The sequence below is a fragment of the Sus scrofa genome, chromosome 1 (assembly GCF_054392235.1).
Source record: "Sus scrofa isolate SSC_HxYL_T2T_F1_AM1 chromosome 1, Sscrofa_HxYL_maternal_Yorkshire_Landrace_v2.0, whole genome shotgun sequence".
In the NCBI taxonomy this organism is placed as follows: domain Eukaryota; kingdom Metazoa; phylum Chordata; class Mammalia; order Artiodactyla; family Suidae; genus Sus; species Sus scrofa.
The window spans coordinates 216,403,113-216,415,791 of NC_139383.1; the positions used below are offsets into that span (position 1 = coordinate 216,403,113).

The 12,679-nt window shown below is 38.5% G+C and overlaps 1 protein-coding gene across 11 annotated transcripts in view; it reads right to left on the reverse strand.

Moving 5' to 3' along the window:
- The window catches only part of CNTLN (centlein), a 326,291-nt gene that overhangs the window by 241,813 nt on the left and 71,799 nt on the right, over nucleotides 1-12,679 (reverse strand). For 8 of the 11 annotated variants that reach the window (XM_021063284.2, XM_021063278.2, XM_084984622.1 and 5 more), the window contains exon 3: nucleotides 11,426-11,510. The exons of the other annotated variants lie outside the window; for them this stretch is intronic. In XM_021063284.2, the coding sequence (XP_020918943.1) occupies nucleotides 11,426-11,510 (85 nt within the window). The remainder of the gene's footprint in view (nucleotides 1-11,425; nucleotides 11,511-12,679) is intronic. 11 annotated transcript variants of the gene reach the window in all.

The following is a 12,679-nucleotide window of genomic DNA, read 5'->3' on the forward strand; positions in this document are numbered from 1 at the left end:
CTGAAAGCTGTGCTTCCCAGTGCATTCCCTCCCCCCACCCCCGCCACCCCCTACACTCTCCCCGAACCTGGGGCTGCCTGCCATCCAGGAGGGCTGGCCTCAACAATTGCCTGAAGCCTACCACCGCAGGGACTGTCCCTGCACAGGCCCACTTGGCTTTTAGAGGGGCTACACTTCCGCAGAGCAGCACCAAACACCACCAGCCCCCGAGAAAAGGCCTGCAGCCCAGAAAAGCTAGAACAAGCCTAGCCAGGCCGTGAATAGATCTGCCTAATTCTCAGACGGTTTTTCTGAGTCGGGCTGCCCCGGGGAGGAGCGGAGCCTCTTAGGTCTCCAACAGCCCTGCTATCCACCCAAGCCCCCAGGGGGTGCTGAGACCTAGTGGACCAGCTGCATAGGACTGCCAGCTCCAGGCAGGACCCCCTGTAGCCCAGAAAAGCTGCAACAAGCTCCGCCAGATTGTGAAAAGATCCGCCTACATTCTCAGGCTGTGCTTCTGAGTTGGGCTGCCCTAGGGAAGAGCCTTTTAGGTTCTCAGGGAACCAGATAGCTGCTCAAGCCCCCAGGGGGTGCTGCACTCCTGAGAAACAGCTGCCCAACACCGCCAACCCCCTGCAAGAACCCCACAGCCTAAAAACACCAGAGCAAACTCTGCATGACCAAGTAAAACCTGCTACCATCGTGGTGTGGACCTCCCAGTCCTGTCTGCCCTCAGGAAGCCCTCCTTTGCTTCAAAGAAACACTGTTACCCCATCAACACTCCAGAAAAGCCACACTGCCTCAAAAAAGATTGACCAACAACACCAGCCCTCAGGAAATATTCCACGGCACTGACAAGGCAAACACTGCCCAATAACGGAGAGTAGAACTCCCTCAGGAGAAAGAAAACAACAAGCAAGATGAAGAAGCTGAGAAACCACCCCAGTCAAACCAACAGGAGAACTCACCTAAAACAGTCAACAATGAAACAGATCTCTGCAGTCTGACAGACCTGGAGTTCAAAAGAGAAATAGTGAAAATACTGAAGGAATTAAGAGAAGATATGAACAGTAATGCAGATACCCTCAGAAAGGAACTAGAAAATATAAGGAGGAGCCAAGAAAAACTAGAACATTCATTTGCAGAGATGCAAACTGAACTAGGGGCAGTAAAAACCAGAATGAATAATGCAGAAGAACGAATCAGTGATATGGAAGATAGAATAATGGAAATCACTCAATCTGGTCAACAGACAGAAAACCGAATCAAAAAACTGGAAAGCAATATAAGAGACCTATGGGATAATATAAAGCGGGCCAATCTACGCATAATAGGAATTTCAGAAGGAGTAGAAAAAGATAAGGGGATGGAAAATATATTTGAAGAAATTATCGATGGAAACTTCCCAAATCTAAAGGACACTGGGTTAAAGATACAATAAGCACAGAGGGTCCCAAACAAACTGAACCCAAACAGACCCACACCAAGACACATCATAATAAAAATGGCAAAAGTTAGTGATAAAGAGAGGGTCCTAAAGGCAGCAAGAGAAAAACAGAATGTTACCTACAAGGGAACCCCCATAAGAATATCAGCTGATTTCTCTACAGAAACACTACAGGCCAGGAGGGAATGGCAAGAGATATTTAAAGTGCTCAAAGGAAAAAATATGCAACCTAGAATACTCTATCCAGCAAGAATATCATTTAAAATAGAAGGGGAAATAGAAATTTTTCCCAACAAACAAAAACTTAAAGAATACAGCAACACAAAACCCAGGTTAAAGGAAATATTGAAAGGGCTTCTCTAAACCACAAAGTAAGGAAGGAAAGGGAAGAAAAAAGAAAAGAAAAAAAAAAAAAGAAGAAGAAGAAGAGGAAGAACTAGGACTGAGGAAACTGCAATCAGAGAGCAGTCACTCAAATAAGCCAGCATACAGATTTAATCATGAACATGCTTCAAACAAAATAAAATTAAAAAGAAAAAAATAAAAAAGAGTCATCAAAACCATAAAATGTGGGCAAGGGATGTTAGGAAGTAAATAACCCTTTTTGTTTGTTTGTATGTTTCTCTTCTTAATTTTAGTATAGTAATGAAGTGTTTGAACTTACAGGACCATCAGGCTAAAACACACAATTATGGGAAGGGGTTAGCATATTTAAAAAACAGGGCAACCACAAGCCAAAACCAAATATTGCATTTGCAAAAAATGAAAAAAAAAATACACTCAAGCAGATAACAACAGGCGACCATCCAACCAAAAAAAAAAAAAAAGAAAGAAAGGAAGAATGGAAAACCATAGAATCAACTGGAACACGAGGTTCAAATGGCAATAAATAATCATCTATCAATTATCACCTTAAATGTCAATGGACTGAATGCCCCAATCCAAAGACACAGAGTGGCTGAGTGGATAAAAAGGCAAAAACCTTCAATATGCTGCCTACAAGAAACTCACCTTAGGACAAAAGATACATATAGATTGAAAGTGAAAGGGTGGGGAAAAATATTTCACGCCAATAGACATGACAGAAAAGCAGGAGTCACAACACTCATATTAGACAAAATAGACTGTAAAACAAAAGACATAAAGAAAGACAAAGAAGGACACTATTTAATGATTAAGGGATCCATCCAAGGAGAGGATGTTACTATCTTCAACATATATGCCCCAAATATAGGAGCACCCAGATACATACAACAAATATTAACAGACATAAAGGGAGATATTGATGAGAATACAATCATAGTAGGAGACCTAAATACCCCCCTCACATCAATGGACAGATCCTCTAGACAGAAAACCAATAAAGCAACCGAGATCCTAAAGGAAACAATAGAAAAGTTAGACTTCATTGATATCTTCAGGACACTACATCCAAAAAAAGCAGAATACACATTCTTCTCAAATGCTCATGGAACATTCTCAAGAATCGACCACATATTGGGACACAAACCGAATCTCAAATTTAGGAGTGTAGAAGTTATCTCAAGTATCTTCTCTGACCACAATGCCATGAAATTAGAAATCAACCATGGGAAAAGGAAAGACAAAAAACCTACTCCATGGAGACTAAACAACATGCTACTAAAAAACCAATGGGTCAATGAGGAAATCAAAAAGGAAATTAAAAACTACCTTGAAACAAATGATAATGAAGACACAACCTCTCAAAACCTATGGGATGCTGCGAAAGCAGTGCTCAGAGGGACATTTATAGCAATACAGGCCTTTCTCAAAAAAGAAGATCCCAAACTGACAACTTAACCCTCCACCTAAACGAATTAGAAAAAGAAGAACAAAAAAGTCCTGAAGTCAGCAGAAGGAAGGAAATTATACAGATCAAAGAAGAAATCAATGAAATAGAGACTCAAAAAACAATAGAGAAAATTAATGAAACCAAGAGCTGGTTCTTTGAAAAGGTGAACAAAATTGACAAACCCCTGGCCAGACTCACTAAAAAGAGGAGAGAAAGAACCCAAATAACCAAAATTATAAATGAAAAAGGAGAAATCACAACAGATACAGCAGAAATACAAAAAACCATAAGAGAATACTATGAATAACTATACGGCAACAAGTATGACAATCTGGAAGAAATGGACAATTTTCTAGAATCTTACAGCCTGCCAAAACGGAATCAAGTAGAAACAGACCAACTGAACAGACCGATCACTAGAAATGAAATTGAAGAGGTCATAAAATCACTCCCTACAAATAAAAGTCCAGGACCAGATGGCTTCACGGGTGAATTCTATCAAACATATAAAGAGGAATTGGTGCCCATCCTCCTTAAACTCTTTCAAAAGGTTGAAGAAGAAGGAATACTCCCAAAGACATTCTATGAGGCCACCATCACCCTCATTCCAAAACCAGGCAGAGATACCACCAAAAAAGAAAACTATCGGCCAATATCATTGATGAATATAGATGCAAAAATTCTCAACAAAATCTTAGCCAACCGAATCCAACAACATACCAAAAAAATTATACACCATGACCAGGTTGGGTTCATCCCAGGTTCACAAGGATGGTTCAACATACGCAAATCAATCAGCATCATACAACACATTAACAAAAAAAAAAGTCAAAAATCATATGATCATCTCAATAGACGTAGAAAAAGCATTTGACAAAGTTCAACATCCATTCATGATCAAGACCCTCGCCAAAGTGGGTATAGAGGGAACATTCCTGAACATAATCAAAGCCATTTATGATAAACCCACAGCACATATAATACTCAATGGGGAAAAACTGAAAGCCTTCTCACTCAAATCTGGAACAAGTCAGGGATGCCCACTCTCACCACTGCTCTTCAACATAGTTTTGGAAGTCCTGGCCACAGCAATTAGACAAACAAAAGAAATAAAAGGCATCCATATAGGAAGAGAAGAGATAAAACTGTCACTGTATGCAGATGACATGATACTATACATAAAAAACCCTAAGGACTCAACCCCAAAACTCCTTGAACTGATTAATAAATTCAGCAAAGTAGCAGGATATAAGATTAACATTCAGAAGTCAGTTGCATTTCTGTATACCAGCAATGAAACATTAGTAAAGGAATACAGAAATACAATACCTTTTAAAATTGTACCTCACAAAATCAAATACCTCGGAATACACCTGACCAAGGAGGTAAAGGACCTATATGCCGAGAACTATACAACTTTAATCAAAGAAATCAAAGAAGATGTAAAGAAATGGAAAGATATTCCATGTTCCTGGATTGGGAAAATCAATATTGTAAAAATGGCCATACTACCCAAAGCAATCGACAGATTCAATGCAATCCCTATCAAATTACCCAGGACATTTTTCACAGAACTAGAACGAACAATCCAAACATTTATATGGAACCACAAAAGACCCAGAATTGCCAAAGCAATCCTGAGAAAGAAAAACCAAGCAGGAGGCATAACTCTCCCAGACTTCAAGAAATACTACAAAGCCACAGTCATCAAAACAGTGTGGTACTGGTACCAAAACAGACAGACAGACCAATGGAACAGAATAGAGAATCCGGAAATAAACCCTGACACCTATGGTCAACTAATCTTTGACAAGAGAGGCAAGAACATAAAATGGGAAAAAGAAAGTCTATTCAGCAAGCATTGCTGGGAAACCTGGACAGCTGCAGGCAAAGCAATGAAACTAGAACACACCCTCACACCATGCACAAAAATAAACTCCAAATGGCTGAAAGACTTAAATATACGACAGAACACCATCAAACTCCTAGAAGAAAACATAGGCAAAACACTCTCTGACATCAACATCATGAATATTTTCTCAGGGCAGTCTCCCAAAGCAATAGAAACTAGAGCAAAAATAAACCCATGGGACCTCATCAAACTGAAAAGCTTTTGCACAGCAAAGGAAACCCAAAAGAAAACAAAAAGACAACTTTCAGAATGGGAGAAAATAGTTTCAAATGATGCAACCGACAAGGGCTTAATCTCTAGAATATATAAACAACTTACACAACCCAACAGCAAAAAACCCAATCAATCAATGGAAAAATGGGCAAAAGACCTGAATAGACATTTCTCCAAAGATATACAGATGGCCAGCAAACACATGAAAAAATGCTCAACATCGCTGATTATAAGAGAAATGCAACTCAAAACTACCATGAGATACCACCTCACACCAGTCAGAATGGCCCTCATTAATAAATCCACAAATAGCAAGTGCTAGAGGGGCTGTGGAGAAAAGGGAACCCTCCTGCACTGTTGGTGGGAATGTAAACTGGTACAGCCACTATGGAGAACAGTTTGGAGATACCTTAGAAATCTATACATAGAACTTCCATATGACCCCGCAATCCTACTCTTGGGCATCTATCCGGACAAAGCTCTACTTAAAAGAGACACATGCACCCGCATGTTCATTGCAGCACTATTCACAATAGCCAGGACATGGAAACAACCCAAAAGTCCATTGACAGATGATTGGTTTAGGAAGATACACAATGGAATACTCCTCAGCCATAAAAAAGAATGACATAATGCCATTTGCAGCCACATGGATGGAACTAGAGAATCTCATCCTGAGTGAAATGAGCCAGAAAGACAAAGACAAATACCATATGATATCACTTATAACTGGAATCTAATATCCAGCACAAATGAACATCTCCTCAGAAAAGAAAATCATGGACTTGGAGATGAGACTTGTGGCTGCCTGATGGGAGGGGGAGGGAGTGGGAGGGATTGGGAGCTTGGGCTTATCAGACACAACTTAGAATAGATTTACAAGGAGATACTGCTGAATAGCATTGAGAACTATGTCTAGATACTCATGTTGCAACAGAAGAAAGGGTGGGGGAAAAACTGTAATTGTAATGTATACATGTAAGGATAACCTGACCCCCTTGCTGTACAGTGGGAAAATATATATAAAAAAAAAAGACAAATATCACATGATATCACTTACGTGTGGAATCTAAAAAAGTAACACAAATGAACTTATAAAACAGAAACAGAGTTATAGATATAAAAAAGCAAACTTTGGAGTTCCCGTCATGGCACAGTGGTTAACATCGATGAGAACATGGGTTTGATCCCTGGCCTCGCTCAGTGGATTAAGGATCTGGCATTGCCATGAGCTGCAGTGTAAGTTGCAGGCATGGCTCGGATCTAGTATTGCTGTGGTTATGGCTGTGGCTGTGGCACAGGCCGCAGTTACATCTCTGATTCAACCCCTAGCCTGGAAGCTTCCATTTGCCACAGGTATGGCCCTAAAAAGTAAAAAATAAAAATAAAAAAGATATCAACTACCACATTTAGAACAGACAACAAGGACCTACTGTTCCACACAAGAACTTCATTCAACATCTTATAATAATCTATAATGGAAAACAATCTGAAAAAATATGTACATACAGATAAAACTGAATCATTTTGCTATACACATGAAACTACCCCAACACTGTAAATCAACAGTACTTTAATTTTTTTTTTCCTTTTTAGGGCCACACCCACAGTACATGGAGGTTCCCAGGCTAGGAATCGGAGCCACAGCTGCTGGCCACAGCCTCAGTCACAGCAACACAGGATCCAAGCCTCATCTGCAACCTACACCAAAGCTCATGACAACACCAGATCCTTAACCCACTGAGCGAGGCCAGGGATTGAACCCGCAACTTCATGATTCCTAGTCAGACTCGTTTCTGCTGCGCCACAACGGGCACTCCAATGGTACCTGAATTTTTTTTTATTTATTTATTTATTTATTTATTTATTTATTTATTTATTTGCTTTGTAGGGCCACACCTGAGGCATATGGAGGTTCCCAGGCAAGGGGTCTAATTGGAGCTATAACTGCCAGCCTACACCACACCAACGCAGGATCCCAGTCGAGTCTGCGACCTACACACCACAGCTCATGGCAATGCCGGATCCTTAAACCACTGAGCAAGGCCAGGGATCAAACCCGCAACCTCATGGTTCCTAGTCAGATTTGTTTCTGCTGTGCCACAACTGGAACTCTAACAGTACTATAATTTTTAAAAGTATAGCGTTAAATGTCATATATAAAATAATAAACTTAAATCACTATAAGTACTAATATAGATCCTAAACCTTCCAAATTGTCAGCATAATAGTGCATGCAGGAGTCTCAGGAGTTCTCATTGTGGCTCAGCAGGTTAAGGACTCAACGTTGTCTCTGTGCGTGTGCAGGTTTGATCCCTGACCTTACTCAGTTGTATGAACTGGAGTTTGGCACTTGCCATCACTTGCCGTCTGCCTCTACAGGGTTTTAATCATGAGCAACTGCAGCTGCTGACTCAAAGCACCATTCTGTGCTCTGGGAAAACTGGAAGAACAGGTCTTCAAGGTGGTCAGATATTTTTAGGAGAAGATTTTATGTGCCTAATTCTTATATCTCCTCATATCTATAAAAACACTAAAATCGTTCATGGTGATGTCTGCTCCTTGTGAGTAGCAGTCACCTTCACAAGACCAGCAACAAACTTTTATATGTGCATGTCTGCATGCACACTTCTCCCTCACCTTTATTATATACACTGATATTTCCCCCTGCCTCTTTGGAAAGGTATTTCGGAGCTATCTGAAATACTACCGCCCATGCTATTCTTTTTATAAAACAAAAAGATGTCACAGTCATCTGTGAGTGCAGCCACTCCCAAGGGTGAGCCCTGAGGGAACTCTGGAAAAGAAATAAAAAATACTGGCCAACATCTGAGGTGCCCTATCAGTGATTCCAGTAAGCCCAGACCTTTGCATCTTCCCACAGAAACACACTAAATTCGTTAAATTTTTTGTTTTCTGTAAATCTTTTGTTCTACTACCTGCCCTTTGTTGAAAAAGCTCTCCCTCTCCCCACCTCCTTGGAGTGGTTTTCTCAGAGCTACTGGAGATGCTGTCTCCCAGGCTTAAGTCCTAATTTTGCCCCAAATAAAACTTAACTCCAAATTTTAGGTTGTGCATTTTTTTTTAAGTCAACAATATTTTGAGGATCCTTCATTGCTACAAGCTGTGGCATAGGTCACAGATGAAGCTCAGATCCAGTGTTGCCATAGCTATGGTGTAGAGCTACAGCTGCAGCTCCAATTTGACCCCTATCCTGGGAACTTCCATGTGCTGAAGGTGCAGCCCTAAAAAGCAAATACCACATCAACAACAAAAAAAAAACTCTAAATGGGATTCCCAACAATAACTAAAACACAGATTGTCTAAAAGAAGCTTAAAAGTTATTCTCAGAATAAGCTGTACCTCTTCATAGTAACCCTCTTTGTGATAACAATGCCACTGCTCTCTGGGGTTCTCCAGGCTGAAAACCTAAGAGTCACTTTCAAATTACTGTCAAGTCCTTATGGTTCTAATTTACATATCTTTAATTCTTGCAAAATAGTTCAGATCCTTGCCGTTACTCGTAGACTATGAAATAACCTCCTTAGGCACTAGATTATAGGTTCTGTGAGGATGGGGACCGTGTATACCCAGAACCTATAATCTAGTGTAGCAGAATATGGTTACTTGCACCTCACTTTTATTCCCACCCTATTCCTCACAGAAACGCAGGAATCATTAAAAGCAGGAATTTTAAATCTGAATTTTCCACCATCACATGATAATATATCCATTTAATACAAAAATTAGTTGAACTAAACTGAAAATATATGCTGCAGAAAGTTATAACCATCACTGTACAAAAATATATATGATTTACACTAAGAAGTTAAAGGTCCTAAAAAACAATTAGGTGCCTAAAAAAACAAATAATTTCTCTTATGGGCATTTAATATTTTATACATGAGCTAAATGGTTCTACTGAAAGGGTAAATAATAAAATAATATCTACCCAAGGAAAAGGAAGTAAAAAAAAGAATTTAGCAAAGAAAATTATATATTGTCATTTAAGAAAGTGAAACTTTTTTTTTTTTTTTTTGGATTTTTTGCCATTTCTTGGGCCACTCCTGCACATATGGAGGTTCCCAGGCTAGGGGTCGAACCGGAGCTGTAGCCACCGGCCTATGGCACAGCCGAAGCAACACAGGATTCGAGCCGCGTCTGCAACCCACACCACAGCTCACCGCAACGCTGGATCCTTAACCCACTAAGCAAGGCCAGGGATCAAACCCGCAACCTCATGGTTCCTAGTCAGATTTATTAACCACTGAGCCACAACAGGAACTCCAAGAAAGTAAAACTTTTTTAAAGGGTATGCCATTACTACTAGATCTGGTAAACGGAGCATTCCTTAAAGCACTGCAAACTTAATGCCAAAGGGTATCAAAGAATGCCAAAATCCATTCCTCTCCACAGAAAAGATTTATAACTGAAGAAGAGATTCCTCAGTCTGCATCTACATTTTCCCAAACCCCCTAAATCTTGAGGTGCCCGTGTGACTACTTTTTCTCAATGAAATGTGAGTACAAATGATGTTTGGCACTTCTAAGTCTTAAGGTTGTATCTATTAGGTAGCACAGCCTCACCCAATTAATATACTAGGCACGTAGTAATATTTACCTTAGAGCTCATTTTGATATTTTTTGATACTCAGGTGGCAAATATAACTTTCTCCCTAAAAAACTAAATGTAATTTCCAAAATTTTATCATTATAACACCAATCATGGCATTTTCTATAAGGAAAACACAATGCTGCATCGTATTTCAAATTTAAATGCCATATAGGAATCTATATTCAATTTAGAAAGAGTTTATATGGATATTGAGACTTTTAAAAATTTAATCTTTTATCTACATTAACTTCCACTTTTAGTCCTTTAAAAAACGACAATAACCAACCTTAAATGAGAGTTCCCATGATTATTTAATTGGCTAGGAAAGAAAATAGAGTCAAAAGTCGGAAAGCATAGTCACGAAAAAGAATCTCCATTTAATTTAAAAAAATTATTGATAATTAGGCCTATAATGAGCAATTGGATATAAAATGAATTTAAGTATTAAATCATGACATAGGCCATTCTTAAAATAGATTTCTTTAATCTTTATTTTTAAGATGTTACACCATGAAAATGATTCCTGAAAGCAATGACCACATAGATATTTGTGGTAGCAATATACTGATTATATAATTACATTTAATATAAAATACAGTTATATGTAATTATATGATTTACTGGTTATACATGAAAGGATTGTATAATTCAAAAATGCCAGTTTTCAAAAGATCAAATAGAATCATCCCATTATTGTTAACCTTTTCTACAAATGGGATCATCTAAAAATTTACAAGTTTCATAACTGAATGAAAACTGACAAAAATAAAAACAAAATTTTAATTTAAAATGAGTGATTGATGGTTACTATATCAATTATAAAATTATAACACCATCTTAAGACTTTTAATGTATAAATAACATAGCATGTTAATTCAGAAAACAAATAAGTATAATCTGACTAAAGTAGTACCCTGGTTACAATAATAGGTTGACATAATGACCCTGATATTCTTTATGATTATGGAAAAAATATATATAAGATAACTGTAAGAGTTCCCATCGTAGCTCAGCGGTTAACAAATCTGACTAGCATCCATGAGGATGCAGGTTCAATCCCTGGCCTCATTCAGTGGGTTAGGGATCCATCATTGCCATGGCTGTAGCATAGGCCAGCAGCTGCAACTCCGATTGAACCCCTAGCCTGGGAAACTCCATATGCCTCAAGTGTGACCCTAAAAAGAAAAAGAAAGGAAAGAAAGAAAGAAAGAAAGAAAGAAAGAAAGAAAGAAAGAAAGAAAGAAAGAAAGAAAGAAAACAAGAAAAAGAAAGAAAGAAAGAAAGAAAACAAGAAAAATCTCATAATCAATCAATCTAACTTAATACCTAAATTAACTAAAAAAAATAAAAATAAAAACTCATAGATGAAATAAAAAAAGATAACTGTAAAGACCTACTATTTGAAACAAATATCATAATTTTTAGTATTTTCTGTTATAACACCAACCTGTTCCAATTCTTGTATTTTTGCATCTTTGACTTGCAGAATTTCTAAAACTTTTCTGTCTTTAGTTTCAGATTTCTGTTTCTCTCTAGAAACAAAACATATATATTGAAAGTTTATTAGTCATAATTGGTAGCCAATTCTTTAAACTTTTATATCCCGATGAGTGTCACATTAAACTACAGAAAATTAAACTATCTGGAGTTGACAGCCCTTTCAGAATTAATTAGAAACCATATGGCAAGTGACGACAACTTACAACTGTTGATAACCAAGATAATTTCACACTAAAAAAAAAGTTTCCATATTTAGATGCATGATAAAAAATACTTAAAACAATGTTTAATCTTTTCTTTTGGCGGGCGGCGGGGGGGGGGGGGGGGGAGGTATTTTAATGGCCACGCCTGCAGCATATGGAATTTCCAAGGCTAGGGATTGAATTGGAGCCAAAGCTGTGGCAATGCCAGATCCTTTAACCCACTGTTCTGGGCAGGGGATCAAACCCACCCCTCCTCAGCAACCCAAGCCAAGCCACTGCAGTCAGATTTTTAACCCACTGCACCCAGTGCAAACTCCAAAACACATTTAATCTTGATTGCAGGAGCCATTATATCATACATTTAAAATAATTATTGCATATGTAAATATGGTCTTATTAACATAAATACTTTATATATTCAATTAAATTAAGAATAAAATATTTATCATTTTTTAAGTAAAAGACTCAAAATAGGAAGAGATTTACTAATAACCAAAATTAAATGGAGGAGAAATTTACAGGATGACCCATTTTTATTTTTTAAAAACTTTAAAAATAGGAGTTCCTGCTGTGGCACAGTGGTTTAATGATCTGGCTTGTCTCTGTGGTGGTGTTGGTTTGATCCCGAGCTCAGCACAATGGGTTAAGGATGCGGCACTGACAGAGCTGTGGTGTAGGTCGCAGCTGAGGCTTGGATTCGATCCCTGGCCTGGGAACTTCCATATGCCACAGTTGTAGGGGAAAAAGAAAAAACAAATAGGTAAAACAAATAGAAATCTGTACCTAAATCACTCATTAATCACAAAATTTATGGGTAGGAAGAAAGAACCCTTATTTGAGAAGAAGTGAAATAAAGCAAAGGGCATTAGAAGGCACAACAGGATATTAGAGTTAAGAAGCACCAATCAGGAGTTCCCGTCGTGGCGCAGTGGTTAACGAATCCGACTAGAAACCATGGGTTGCGGGTTCGATCCCTGCCCTTGCTCAGTGGGTTAACG